Raw genomic sequence first — 14,815 nt, forward strand, 5'->3', positions numbered from 1 at the left:
CTGTTGTAATAGCCTTGGATTCAAGGAGGCTCTGATACCAATTTGTTAAGACTCGATCTTAACAAAGAGGTTTTAATGAGATAGAAAGGTTGAGAAGTAGAGGACGAGAATAGAAAGAACTTAAGCAAGTTACATAAGAGACTTCTTCTCCACGTCACTACCTTCCAAGCTTGTAACAAAATGGAAAGAGATTCCTAATCACTAACACCATATTTCAAAGCTCACCTTCATAATTGGAACATCAAATGTAAAATCCGATTACCGAGTAAACTACTTTCCGGCACTTTGGTCTAACAAAATAATGCGGGTCCTTGTTCTGTTGGAGACTTGAGAGAAAAGACAACGTATTTTTATACGTCATGCTTGAAGTCATCTCCACTACACAAACGTATCATCATGCATTGAAAGATTCACAATTCTTAACAATCACTCTCCTCTCTTCTCAAAGTTTTGACAACTAGACTGAACGGATGATCTTCTGCTGTAATTTAGTCGGTAGCTGGGTCTCATTCTAGAAATGGATGTGGATCGTGGACAATATAGACTCTAACCAACATTATTAGTATGAATCTGAAGTGTAGCCACCACACAGCATGTACAATATAGGACTCAGCTAAGGCCTCATATACTTTTTTTTCTTTCTTCCCTATCATTTAATTGAATTAAACAAAGTGATGAAAACCAGTTCTCATTTTCAAAAATAGAGCCCACATTTTTATCCTCCATGCATCAGAGATGCACTAGCTGATCCGGCTAAGACTGCCAGGAGTTTTCATTATATCACGCGAGGAAAAAATTTGGTGGGAATAATGCAGGTACAAGGACTGGTGGTTTTAACCATAGATTCAGACCAATCTAACTTCTGACCTGTCTTGGATTAAACTAATGGACAAAGAAACTTGCAAGTTTGAAATTCATATCACACTAACTTACAACATGGGGATGCGTTCCTTTCATTGATACGAGGTGAAAATCACAAAAAGTACACCACACATCAAGAGTATAGACCATCACTGTGGCATTTAAATTATGGCATACTATTATTCTTCAGCTCAACTAAACAAATAAAATCGAACCCCAACAGTGTGAATCTATTACCTACACTGAATAAAGAGCACATCCCGAAGCAGTTTCAGTCTTCAACTTTCTTCTATGTCTGCAAGTGTCAGGAAAAACAAATTACCATATGACAGATGAAAGAACAAATGGAAAGATGCAATGTGGAGAAAAAACACTAACTAGAGCAATTACATGTACAGGGTATATAAATAACACTGGCAAATCAGACACCCATAAATGTTCAAAGTGATTTAATGCCAAGGAACACAATTCTTCTGGCTTTTGACCAAGGAGATCAATGGTCATGAATTAGTTGTTGATGGATCGTCCTTCCAACCCTTGGAGAGAAGATCATAGTTGATTGATGCAAGCTGGGAGAGATTCTAAAACAAGGGAAAAAAAATAAAAAAGTGAGAATACAGTAATTGATACAACACGCTGGTAAAGGAATAAATATACCACAAATCATCCCATGAAAAATAGCGAAATAAACATTGAGGGTATGATATGGCAATGACCCACCACAGTCCATTTAACCTATTACATAATTGCTGACTTAACTAAGAACAAATAATCCATGTGCGAAACATTATTTAAAAGCATGATGAAAAATTCTTCCCTGCAGAGCATTTTATCAGGGACCAGCCAAAAGTTAGCTATCAATCTTCCCCCCATTGAGCACATAATTATTTATAGTTCATGAACAAACTTTGATTCCATATCAATTCAACCTAAAGCCATAAAATCACATTGCATATATTATGATTGTAAGTGCTATCTAACACCAAGTTTAACTTTTAACAGTATTTTTGGATAGAAAAGTTTCATATGGAATCAGAAACTTTCTTCCCCTTAGTGCCAAAAGCATCTCAAACGTTCAGATTGTGTATAAACCAAGGATACAACACTCCAGTTTAGGGGAATGAAAATACCTTAAATGAAAAATTACTGAAGGAGTAATTGACACACGAACCAGACTCGAATTCAGCAAGACCTCCACATTCATCTCCCTGTTCATCAATATTGCCCAAGAGGTGAGTCACTTTTGCAATATATGCAGGGGAAAACACACAAATTTCAAATTGTGATGTTTTACCACTTCATCATGGCGATGGCTTAAGCAGCTACTGCTGCCACTCAAGCTATCAGAATCACTTGAATCTTCAAAGTCACTGGCTGGATAATTTGGGTCATCTGAAGTATTCCACGAGTATCGACTTGTGAAGTAGCTTGTATCTAGTGCACTCTCTGAACTGGGCACAAATGCAGCCTGAAAGATTGATGCAAAAAAGGCAGTCAATCTATAATCCATGTTGTAAGACTGCAGAAGGTCATATTTATTATATTCATGGAAGAATCATCACACCTTCTGCCTAGCAAGTGTGTCCCAGTTTATATCTTTAAAGAATATATGCTGCTTCACCTGGATCACAAGTTCTGCATTTATTATCAAGGTAGAATGCAATAAATGCGTGAATATGAACAGGCTGAAAATAAAAACTAGAAATGCAAACTAAGTTCACCTCTGACGCTCCTCCAGCTCCAAGTCTCTGGTCAGGAACTTCAGTTAATAATCTGGAGACGAGTAGTATTAGTCACTTTAGACTGAAAAATATCTATCAATTCATAATCCAAAACTCTACCTAAGGAAATCTAATTTTCAGTAGTATATCATGCAAATAAAGATCAGCAGAATACAAAATAGATAACAAAGACTCCAAATTCAGGTCTCGTCAAATACCAAAAATATCCCAAGGGATTGTATTGACGACAAATCAGTTGAGATGGATGCATCCTTATCATCAATGATGATAAAATTAATCACACAAAGTATACATTTCAATAACAAAACTAATTGGATAACCATTTATAATAACTAGACAAACTCTCTTACCTATCAATTAGATCCTGTGCTTCAGGACTCATTTCTTCAGGCACCCGGGGCCAAGGTATGTTACGGTTGAGAATATTATCAAATATTGTCTAGAAGCAAAATAGAACATAAGAATGCAGCAACAGAAAGGGAACTGAAATTTAAAATGCAAATCATGGGAAAAAAATATAATAAATTCCAAAAGGTATTGCAAGCTATCATTGAAAATAACTTTCCAGAAAGGCATTCCACCAAATAAGAAAAGGTAACTGATTAAGCAAAAGAGAAAGGGTACTTGCACTGCACCAGACGATCCAAAATACCCCCATCCACCCGAGTAAATACTCACATATTTGACTTTATTAGTTGTATGACTTAATGTTTGAAATAACTTTGCAACCAACCCTGGCTCATGTCCAGCATGTAAGTAGACACCAAATCCCTATAGGCACAGTCAGGCAGCAGAGAAGCCTAACATGTATACACAGAAATTCAAAAGTATAAACAACTACATAGCTTGTCATGCACTATCTCAGTCCACCCACGCGCATCTAAATGAGTTGTCACACACTATCATCTCAGGCCACCCAAGGCTTAAATTAGCAGCAAATCTCCAAACATGTCAGGCATCACCAACCAACGTAGAGCAACAATTTCTTGCAGATTCATCAGGAAATTAAAATTTTAATAACTTCATTTTCCCCTATAGATTCATCCATGTTCCACTTCCATGCCTCTAATTTAGGTTTTTAAATTATTTTGTGAGATAACTATAACATGCATGGAGATTTGAGGAAAAAAGTGAGAAAAGTAAGAAAATAGAAAAGGAAGAAGAAAATATGAAAAAAGTGAAATTCTCATCGGTTATTTACAGTAAATGGCAAATTGAGAGCTTTTAGAAAAATAGAAAAGGAAGAAGAAAATATGAAAAAAGTGAAATTCTCATCGGTTATTTACAGTAAATGGCAAATTGAGAGCTTTTAGAAAAATAGAAAAGGAAGAAGAAAATATGAAAAAAGTGAAATTCTCATCAGTTATTTACAGTAAATGGCAAATTGAGAGCTTTTAGAAAAATATAGGGGTAGAATTGGGAATTTTAAAATATGGCAATAGAAGTGGAGCATTGATGGATGTATATTGCCAAAATCAATACCTGTAAAATTTTACCTTGCAGACAATGGTGCTGTTGCAAATGCAGCACCATTGCTTAGTGCTAAACAATTGGAATTGCCCTTGCATGATTTCAGTTATATGCTCACCTAACCAGATCTCCAGCAATATTTTTTTAATCCAAATTTATTGGCCTTGTAAAAATAAGCCTCGGTAGATTGCCTCCATATACAGTAAATATCCAACTGAGACAATAAACCTAAATTATACTACCTAGTAATAATCCTTTTCAAGTTTTTGTATTTCCTCAAAATCACAATATTACTAAGTACTGATGAAACAAGATAAAATCTACGGAGAACTGTTCTACTTTATGTCTTAAATAATTATCTGATGAACTTCAAATGTTCTCAGAATCGGTCACACCTACTGCCTACTAGTAGCTATTCGTTCAACACCTTCCACCTCCCTCCTGCACTTATCATGAGCTGTAGTCAGAAATGAGAATTCTCCTCCTCTGCTGTTGTTACTGACTCTGAGCAAATTTTAACCCAATGCCTCACCCAGTGCAGGACATAACTGAATTTCCATTCTACCAAAGCACTATAGTAGGCCAGGCTTTGGCAAAACTGTGGATTTTTTGGTCTAGGTAAAAGAAGAAAGGAATTCAACATTTGAAAATTGGATTTAGAATAGATGTATAGTGTTTGAGGGAATACTAGTGTTTGTGTGGCTCAAATAATCCAAGTCTAGTTGCTGAAATTTCTCTGCAGTAAATATTAGAATTTAAAGAAGCTCCAGGAATAACATCTAGAAAACGAAACACAAGCATCACACCTCGGTTCCTAAGAGTCAGACCTAACACTGATTGCATCTCACAATCACAAAGAGCATATTCCCTGGAAAGTTCTTTGAAAATATTGCATTCCAATCTGACTAGTAAAGAACATATAAGATGTTTATATAGAAACTCCTTGTTCATATAGAAACTCCTACTTCTAATTTTGGGATTGACCTAAATGAGATTGCACTACTATTGTTAACCTCAACAAAAAAGTAAAATCTTCCTCTGAAAAGCCTTTTCAGTTCATAAATCCTGAGCATGAAAAGGCCACTAACTTGTTGTTCAGAGAATAAATAAAAATAATCTAGTATTTTGCAATAGAAAAGAAAAAAGGAGGTTTGTGATGATTTTGAAATCTTTTATACTAGGTAATCTAGTATCTTGGGGAGTACATTCGCAAGAATGAAACTCAAAGGAATTGACGGGGGCCCGCACAAGCGGTGGAGCATGTGGTTTAATTCGATGCAAAGCGAAGAACCTTACCAGGGCTTGACATGCCGCGAATCCTCTTGAAAGAGAGGGGTGCCTTCGGGAACGCGGACACAGGTGGTGCATGGCTGTCGTCAGCTCGTGCCGTAAGGTGTTGGGTTAAGTCCCGCAACGAGCGCAACCCTCGTGTTTAGTTGCCACCGTTGAGTTTGGAACCCTGAACAGACTGCCGGTGATAAGCCGGAGGAAGGTGAGGATGACGTCAAGTCATCATGCCCCTTATGCCCTATGAGTTTTTTCAATACTTCAATGCTGCTAAAATAAATTAAAAGAAGTATGCAAAAGAAAATGAAAAGGAAAACAATTCACCAAGAGAAAAGTCGAAGAGAGAGCATAGCAACAACATGCAGAACGAGATAGTATAGAGAATTAGGGAGATAACCTGGGGATGCTCTGCATTGAAGGGTGGAATACCGACAATCAGTTCAAATAAAATAACACCCACAGACCACCAATCAGCAGTTGTTCCTGAGGAAAATTGCAAATAATAGTTTATTGTTTCAGGCATTTCAATGCAATTAAACAAAAAGGTTAGCATTGCCAAACATACATTTTTGTTTAACCTATTATTGCATCACCATAAAAATTAAATAACGGCATTTGTAGCTAAAACAAGGTATACAAACCATGTCCCGTTCCCAAAAGTATCTCTGGTGCCAGATAATCAGGTGTACCCACAGCAGAACGTTTCTTCCGCCTTTCTCGCTGATTTTCAGAAGTGGATAGTTGAGGTTCATCATCCACAAGCATGGATGTCCCACTAACAGCTGGACCAGATAAATCATCAGTGCTATTGATGAGACCAACCTTGGAAAGACCAAAGTCTGTCAACTGTTTACAAAGAATGTACACCTTAGTTAGACAAGGGCATATAGAAATTAAATATCAAAACATGGTCAAAGAAGAAGCAAAATGTATGCAATAAAAAGAGTAGATGTCTAGATGTTGAAAAGAAATAGCAGGAAAAATAAAATAAAAACAAAGAAAGGGAGCTACCTTGATGTGCCCATCATGTGCAATCAACAAATTATCAGGCTTCAAATCACGATGAACTACATGCAGTGAGTGTAAATATTCCAAAGCAAGTACCTTGAAAGCAATAATAATCAGATTTACAAACTGCACCACAAGCAGTAAAAGTATTTGCAAAAGAAGAAAAATTAAAACTTACAACTTCTGCAATGTATACCCTAGCAACATCTTCATCTAAGCAGCCCAGATTTCTCAACAATGAATACAAGTCGCCACCATTCAAATACTCCATCACAAGATACAAATTCTCACGACAAGTAAATGAATAGAAGAAGCGAACCTGAAAAATTACACTTTTATGTCAGAATGGAAATGAATTTCTCATGGCATGCCAAAATGCTTTGCAAGCTAGACCTGCTCACCACAAAGGGATTGCGGACTGAAATTAAAATATCTCGTTCAGCTAGTATACTTTCAACTGCATTCTTGCGGATCATATCAGCCTTTTTAAGAACCTGTTGCAAATGCAAAGTATACAATCAACTCAGATCCAACCCCCTTTTAAGCAAGTGTTGAAAACAGACAAGCATGGGACAATCAACAAGAGGAAGAACCACCACAACACAAACAAAAGGTTTGCTAACACGCACACCTGCACAAGCATTTTGTCTAAAATTTCATCTGCTCAGATTACACAATTAATTAAGAAACAAGAGTTATAATATTGACAAAAGGGAGATTTTTCATTCTGAACTTTTGAAACAAGCATCGTTATGAAAGCCAGCCCTCAAAGTCAAATCACACGGTTTCCTTAAAATTCTCTATAAAAAGTGCTCATAAATATTCCTGCTGGAATTCAAGAGATCTTTTGTCTCCTGTCTTGCTCTTTATATAAACTTGAAGGACCACCATCAACACATAAAAATCACTGTTTATTATTTGGTACAAAGCCCACCGGGCCTAACCGCAATACCACGATCTCAACCTGCTCCGTCTTAATTAAGGAAATCTGCTTTGGTGGGACTATTAGTGATCTCGTTCTACAAGAGGTGAGAAGCACCATTTGACTACAAGGTCCCATGAGCTTCATAATATAGTTGATTGAACACAAATTTACATAAATTTTGTCCAATCAAAGGAAATTTTTCAAAGAACAAAAAGCAAATAGTAAATATAATGAAGCAAAAAGTCAGAACAGAAAAGGAAATTAAAACCACATCATCAAACATTGGTACCTTTATGGCAAAAAGATCTCCAGTTGTTCTCTTTTTAGCTAAAAACACCCGTCCAAAGGCACCACGACTTATTGGTTTTATTATCACGAAGTCATCTATGGAGGTACGATCCTTAGAAGGATGTGTGGGACTTGTTCTCAAGCTTCGAACAACATCATCTTCCAGAGGAGCATCTTCATCAATTACAGTATTTGTTATATCAACCTTCTCATCTCCCACTAGCTCACAGAGCTGCAAATACTTCTCTCTGCACATGAAGAAAGAAGAACAGAGTGGTAATCAATTAACTTTCAATCAAAATTCAAATTTTGGAAATTATCCAAAACAAATGCACCCAAACTTTCATTGGAAAGCTATATCCAAACTTTGTAATTCATGGATGTTCTTTGCATATTTTGGCATAAAACTCGCAAAAAATATTAACACATAATACTCACCGAATAAGCTTCTCAATTCGTGTCCCAAAAGTCTCCACCGTAAGAGCATCAAACTTTCTCCTGTCAATGACAACCCTCAAGTCTTCAAGACAAGTTAGCAAATAGGATATGGCGCGATCATCCTCCAATGGCATAGTTGCTACACATCTTGCAATATCGGCAAGTTCATTCAGCTGCATCATATAAAAGGACTTTTAGACAGACACACACCTCAAAAAATAAAACTTTGAACAAAAAGTAATCAATTCATGTCAGCAAGAACCGCAATAAGGCCACAAAGAATCCATCTTTCATGCATTTAAGGTGCTTTGAGCTGCCTTAAGAATATTATTATTACATTTTCTCTTTTGTCTTCTCTGAAAGCTTACACAATTGCATAGAACTTCATTTTGCATTTAGTACATGACCAATATTTAGGATGAAATTTCATTATAAAAAGAAAGCCAAGCATTATAATACTGATGAGACACACCCTCTCAATAGTAAAGGAGTAAGTAGTTCTTTTAAATCCTAAAACACAGTGGTTAACCCCTTTTCTTTAAGATGCTGGTTTCAAGGACAGGACCCATAACCGATTTATCAATAGGAAGAAACAAAGTAAAGTAGACAAGAACCTGTGGAAGATCATCATGCTCGGAAAAGGCACTCTTCCCTGCCAAAAGCAAGTCTATCTGACTATTCCTTGGTGTCAATAATGGAGATCTAGGAGTCATGCTACCAGCTGATGATGTGGCCATTCCCTGATCAGACTTGGGACCAAAACGGGTTTTACATGACATGGAAGGTAAACCCTTCATGTCATCCATAAAAATAGAATTATCAGCTTCAGGAAAGAAATCGAGCATGTCCTCAGACCCTCTCCGAGACCAATCACTTAGTTTTGGTGAGAGAACATCAGATTCTTCGGTCACACTGGAATTTGATACTTTTGCAATGTCTGGGCTTCCCACTGCATGTTGGATATCCTTCTGTGAAAAGGATTCTATCATCTTCTCAAGTGTTTCAGAAATTCTGATCAAGCGCTCATTCACACTTAGACACATCTGATCACACCGATCTGTAATTGCACAAATTCTTGAATGGTCTTCTACATATAAAGTTGGAACTTCCTCCTCACAAATGCGACAAATTATTGAACTCTCATCAGCAATATTCTGCTGATCACCCCAGTTACCCCAAGAAATTTTGTGTTGGTGCTTTGTAGAATGTTCATGCAAATCTTTGACCAATGGAAGCTCAGAAGCTTTAGCAGCAGCCAAAAGCACGTCAGAAGCTCCTTTCCTGTCATTTGACGTTTTCAAAGGTTCATTCTTATCATCATTCTGCCCCCTTGGAGGAACAACTTCCTTTGTATGTTTTACAGGAGGAGATGTGAATGGCTTCCAAGAAGACATCCGATTCCTTCCCGTAGGAGATTCGTCACTCTTTGGAGTGTTATTGGCAAGAGAGAGGAATTTTCCTGGCAGTATATCTTGTTCTCTGCCCCAAGCACACTGCTCTTGACTATATGATTTCCTTACTGATGCAGCCTTCTGCTCTTGACTGTATGATTTCCTTGCCGAAGCTGCCTTCTTTGGAGCACTAGAAATTTTTCCATCCCTACCAACACCTGGAGGAACGCGTTTATCTGCAGACTGCAAAAGCCTAAGCTGATGAAGCTGGAAAATATTTTCATCCTCAGCCAGCCCACTTTCCTTGTGGAATTGCAACAATCTGGTACACCTTGTAAGGATGAAAAGCATTCGGGTATGGAGCTGCTTCAGTATTCCTGGAGGAAGTTCTTGGCGTCTATCATCCAAATCTTGGACTATACCTTCACATTGAAGCCAGAACTCTCCAGGTGATGTCATAGCACAACTTCGAGCCAAAACCAACAAGTCTTCAATAGTTTCCTGCCATTCAGGATGACTATCCGCATTTTTTTCAAGAATTCCAACCAGATCCGCTGCAAAGACAGCCAGGTCAGAATTCACTTCTTCCTTTGCTTTGTCAAACTTTGCCCGTATGACAACCAAGATCTCCTGTACAAAACCAGAAAATTAATCTCGAGGCGAACTTCCTAGAGCACATTGCACCATCTAGCGGAGATATAACACAAATTAATGCGTTACCTCCAAGTTATTTAACCCTCGAGGCTTCCAAAATGGGAAAGGTCGTACACCTTTGGAATTTAATTCATGGGAGAAACTTTTGATATCAGCAGGAAACCTCTTTCTAGGGGCACTTGTCACACGGAGTATTGCTTGAAACCTGGGAGATTCAGACTCCTTTGGGTTGTTGCAATCATAAGTCTAGAAAAGCAAACATTTAAAACATCGTTGTGAGGAAAACTAACTGAAGACCAAGTAACCGAGTAGAATACAAGTGAATTCACAGATAGTACCAAAAAAAAATCCTTTCATCAGTACCTCAGGTGTAAAAACATCAGAGCTTTGCAAGCTCTCAGAGTGCCCAAATGATGAATTATGTTGACCTATTATGGTAACAAAATATCAGAAATGTCTTTTTACAAGGAAAGACATTAAGAACATTGCCTATGAGTTAAAACATTCCATGAGCAGAAACCATTTCCACATTACAAAGTTTAAATTGGTATGAATTTCAGAGAAGGTCCCCCAGGACAATCCTTTAACATACACAGATAAAATTAAAAAAGTTAAGGCAATTGCAACTGCACACACTGTTTTTTCTGTATACAAAATCATTTCCAATGATGAAAACATAGCACCCTAGGGCCCCGTTATGTACAGCCACCTAACTTCTGGACAATTTAAGAAAAAGCCTCAATTCCCAGCAAACTGACAGAGTTTAAGTGCAGTTCTGCTGCAATTGAATAGTTAAATAAAAGATGATCTCTCTTATTCTTTTTACACATGAAGTACTATCAACATACAATGTATCTTTCCTTCTCACCGGAATTTCTTTTGTTTAGAAACATGAACAAGTTTGCTGTCCAAACAACTTGTGCCTCACAAAATTTCCACTGTTAACACATTGTGTCAATCTGGTCCATACGAATGCATGCAACATTTTCAATACCTAATTTTGAACAGTCCCTGTTGTTTTGACATGATGAAGGACCTACTCAATTGTATCTCTTCCAAACTATTTTTTGATATAATTCAATCAACCAGGGCATACAGATTCATCCCCACTAACTCCACAATTTTTCTTTATGGAAAATGGAAACTATTTTGCACAAATTCAGCAATTATGACTAGAGCACAATTCTTAAAGTTCCACCAAAATTAGACACCTTAATTTGAACTTTTCTTTATATAAATTATTGTTCTGGATACAAAGATTAGAAGTTATTTTGGACTATTTGGAGAAACAAACATTACTTAGTTTACTATGTTACATGGTATATTGCATGTTGGAACATCGCAAAAACAAATGCACAAAATATGGTCCTGGTGCTATTTTAAATCCCTTTAGTTCCATCATTCCTAATGCATTGCTTGTTAGGTCAGATCCAAGAATTCATTAAGCAAAGGTGAAATTGGAAATGATTTATCACAGAAATATCGGTGTCATTATTTCCAGTCAATCTTGAAAATCTACATATCTTACAGGTACCTATCATAAAGTTCATTGAGGAGCTGTGAGTACTTAGAAGCTCATTGCTAAACGTAATCATCCTCCTTTCAGATTTAATTCTATGGAAGTTTGCAAAATCAGTTCACAGCAGACAGCAAGTTACATTTCAAGGTTGCGACTGAAAGCTTAGTATTTACAAACCTTAATTACTCAAAAGCAGGCCTTTAGTCCTCTATTTCCCAAATTGACTAAGAAAGTGGAAACAGCTGCATTGGACAAACTTTGAAATCTGGATACACTCCCAAATTATTCCACTTAAGAAAATTTTAAATCTCAATTGGGGGCATCATTCAAGCTATGTTATTTTAAGCAAAATTTCCCAACAATGCAAGTAAAAAGTCAACCAGTAGTATTTTCAACAAAAGGATTGTGGGCTTTCTTCCAAATCTTCGCATAACCTATGGAGCGAAGAGCAAGCCTTCATGACCAATAGACTTCACTAACCCTTAATTGGATATGTGCAGCTCCTCTAGAGAATTCCTCACTAAAGTCACCTACCTTCTAGGCTTTGAGGATGCAATGGGTTAGATCTTGCTTAAGATTGAGTAGATCCCATTTCACGTGATTTTATGGAAGAGACCAAAGAGGATTAACAAGAGCAAGTATGAGACTTCGGGTTCACAGATGTCCTGATAAAATATATCCTTTTTCTTTTTCCAGGATAGGAATCCTCTTCTCATCCCATTGCAGTCTTAATCATCTTTCTATCATCATGCCAAGCATAAATGATTCCATTGTTTAAACAGCCATTTGCCTACATTCACCAAGCCACCCCCAACAAAACACCTACAATTCTCAGACATTAACAAGTTCTCCTAAAAAAGTGCATTACCTAGTCTCTATCATCATTTTATCATCACTTCATACAAAAACAATTACATTTTGGAAACAATTATATCCTGCATTCACCGAGACATCCCTCACTAAACACCTAAGAAGATGTCACACTAAAGCAAATTTTGCCAATTAGTCAAATACACTTGACCAAATATGCGACCAAATGTAATCACAAGTAAAAGCAAGCAGTTCACAACATTCAAAGCTATGCCAATTAAGAAATAAGCAAGTAACATCACTGAAAAGGAAAAGGAAAACATCATACCAGCTTCACTAGATGACTCCCCATTCTGCAACCTAGTCCTTGCCTGCAAATTAGGACTGGCCTCTCTAGACTGTCCTCCACTTCCTGTAGACATACTGTCCCAATTGTCACCACCGTTACCACTCTCTTGAAACCCCGTCAACTTATTATGCCCCTCTATCCCTTCCTTCTTCTTCCCTGACCCTAAAGAACTTGAATTCGAGCCCGACCCTCCATCCCCACCACGCCTTGACAAATTACTAGACCCCAATACACCACTCCCTCTATCACCTCTAAAACTAAAGAAACTCTCTTGAGGCAATGGCCCTGATCTTGTTTTGATCCTATTTAACCCCAAAGATGATGCTAAAATCGGCGAAACTGACGATTTTTCTGCTTCTTTCTCCTTATTTTCAACCAAAACACCACCTTTTTTGGATTTTAAACCTGTCCCAGAATTTGAAGTCCCGGGTTTGGTAGGAGTTTGAGGTTGGTTCACAGTTTCTTTGCCTTTAAAAAACGAGTCTTTCTTTTTTACCCCATCTTTAACTTGGGTTTGCTTGCGAGTAAAATTACTAGAACTACCAGTACTAGTTGGAGTAGTTGGGGTTGAATCTTTAGATTTGGAGGTTTTCTTCTTGTCGGATCGGATCGGTGAATTTGACCCGATTGATCTTGGACTGTTGTTGGATCCATCAGGACTAGAAGTTTCTGATTTCTTTGAAGATGAGAAAAACAGCTTGTTCTTGAACACCATTTCGTTTTAGGGTTTCTTTTTTGTTTTCTTTTTGTGCAGCAGCAACAGCAACCCTTTAGAGGAGCTGCTAAAGAGAGACCAGTGACATTTGAAGAGGTCTGTGTGTGTGTTTTTGGCTTTTTGAGAGAGAGAGGCGAATGGCGGTGGGTTTTTTTTTTTTTTTAGATTTATTGGAGGAGGGGAGAGGCAGAAATGTGGTTGGATGCAGGGAAAAAGAGAAGGATATGACTGAAAGTAGACTGAAAGGTGGTTTTGAGTTAAAAGGGGTGACTTTTTTTTTATTTTTTGGTAAATGATAAATGAAATTAAAATTAACTTTAACAACAGCAAAGTAATCTTTTTTTTTACCGTTAATTATATGATTAACAACAGCAAAGTAATCTTTTTTTTTTTTACCGTTAATTATATAATTTATAACTTATTCAATGAATTTGTTTTTCTATATTTTTAGGTTTGAACTAAGTTAATTTACTCTGGCTCTGCTGCAAGAGAGCTGTTTTTTTTTTCAATATTAAAAAAAAATTAAGAGCATGATAAGTTTTTGTTATGTTATTACACTCATCTAATAAAATAAAAAAATTACTTTTGATTTTAATATTTATTTAATATAAAATTATAATTAAATTATAGAGCTAACTTGATATAAATTAGTTTATTTAATAAATTTTAAAAAATTAAAAAATTATTTTTTATTTTAAAAAATCAATATTAAACTATAAAATCAACAAAAAAATAAAACAAAAAATAAAAAAATATCATTCCAAATAAACTTTTTAAACAGGTAATCTAGATTATTAAATCAAAAGTATTATATATAAATAAGTCACAAAATTTAATTTACAACAAATATCATTCCAAATAAACTTTTTAAACATGTAATCTAGATTATTAAATTAAAAGTATTATATATAAATAAGTGACCAAATTTAATTTACAGCAAACCTTATATTAAATGATGAATTATTATTATTATTATTATTATTATTATTATTATTATTATTATTATTATTATTATTATTATTATTATTATTATTATTATTAACTAATATCCTCCTTTTCTTTTTTTCATTATTATTATCATTATCATTATCATTATTGTCATTATTAATATTACTATTAATATTATTCTTATAATTACTATTATTACTAATATTATTGTTATTTTTATTTTTATCACTATTATTATTACTACTGCTACTATTACTATTATTATTATAACCACCATTACTATTATTATTATTATTATTATCATTTTTACAAATATAAGTATTATTATTAGCAACACTACTATTATCACATTATAACTCACGCTATTATTATTATTATTATTATTATTATTATTATTATTATTATCACAA

The 14,815-nt window shown here is 35.8% G+C and overlaps 1 protein-coding gene across 3 annotated transcripts; it reads right to left on the bottom strand.

Annotated features, from left to right (window-relative positions):
• Positions 1-919: 919 nt before the first annotated feature.
• LOC105133320 (Protein kinase superfamily protein) lies at positions 920-13,692 on the bottom strand. 3 transcript variants are annotated; one of them, XM_011037263.1, is made up of 18 exons: positions 12,722-13,692; positions 10,428-10,492; positions 10,131-10,310; positions 8,634-10,040; positions 8,020-8,192; positions 7,583-7,829; positions 6,770-6,862; positions 6,547-6,687; positions 6,372-6,464; positions 6,002-6,206; positions 5,758-5,843; positions 2,954-3,042; positions 2,583-2,634; positions 2,426-2,482; positions 2,156-2,329; positions 1,992-2,069; positions 1,240-1,442; positions 920-1,156 (listed from the first exon to the last, which is right to left on the bottom strand). In XM_011037263.1, the coding sequence occupies exons 1-17, from the start codon at positions 13,455-13,457 to the stop codon at positions 1,362-1,364; spliced, it is 3,957 nt and encodes a 1,318-aa protein (XP_011035565.1). In that variant the 5' UTR covers positions 13,458-13,692; the 3' UTR covers positions 920-1,156; positions 1,240-1,361. The 3 variants fall into 3 exon arrangements, with proteins under 3 accessions (XP_011035565.1, XP_011035564.1, XP_011035566.1); XM_011037262.1 differs by having other exon boundaries at positions 1,252-1,442; positions 12,722-13,691; XM_011037264.1 differs by lacking the exons at positions 920-1,156; positions 1,240-1,442; positions 1,992-2,069; positions 2,156-2,329 and having other exon boundaries at positions 2,433-2,496.
• Positions 13,693-14,815: the final 1,123 nt, after the last annotated feature.

Source organism: Populus euphratica, unplaced genomic scaffold (genome assembly GCF_000495115.2).
Source record: "Populus euphratica unplaced genomic scaffold, PopEup_1.0 scaffold114.1, whole genome shotgun sequence".
NCBI lineage: Eukaryota > Viridiplantae > Streptophyta > Magnoliopsida > Malpighiales > Salicaceae > Populus > Populus euphratica.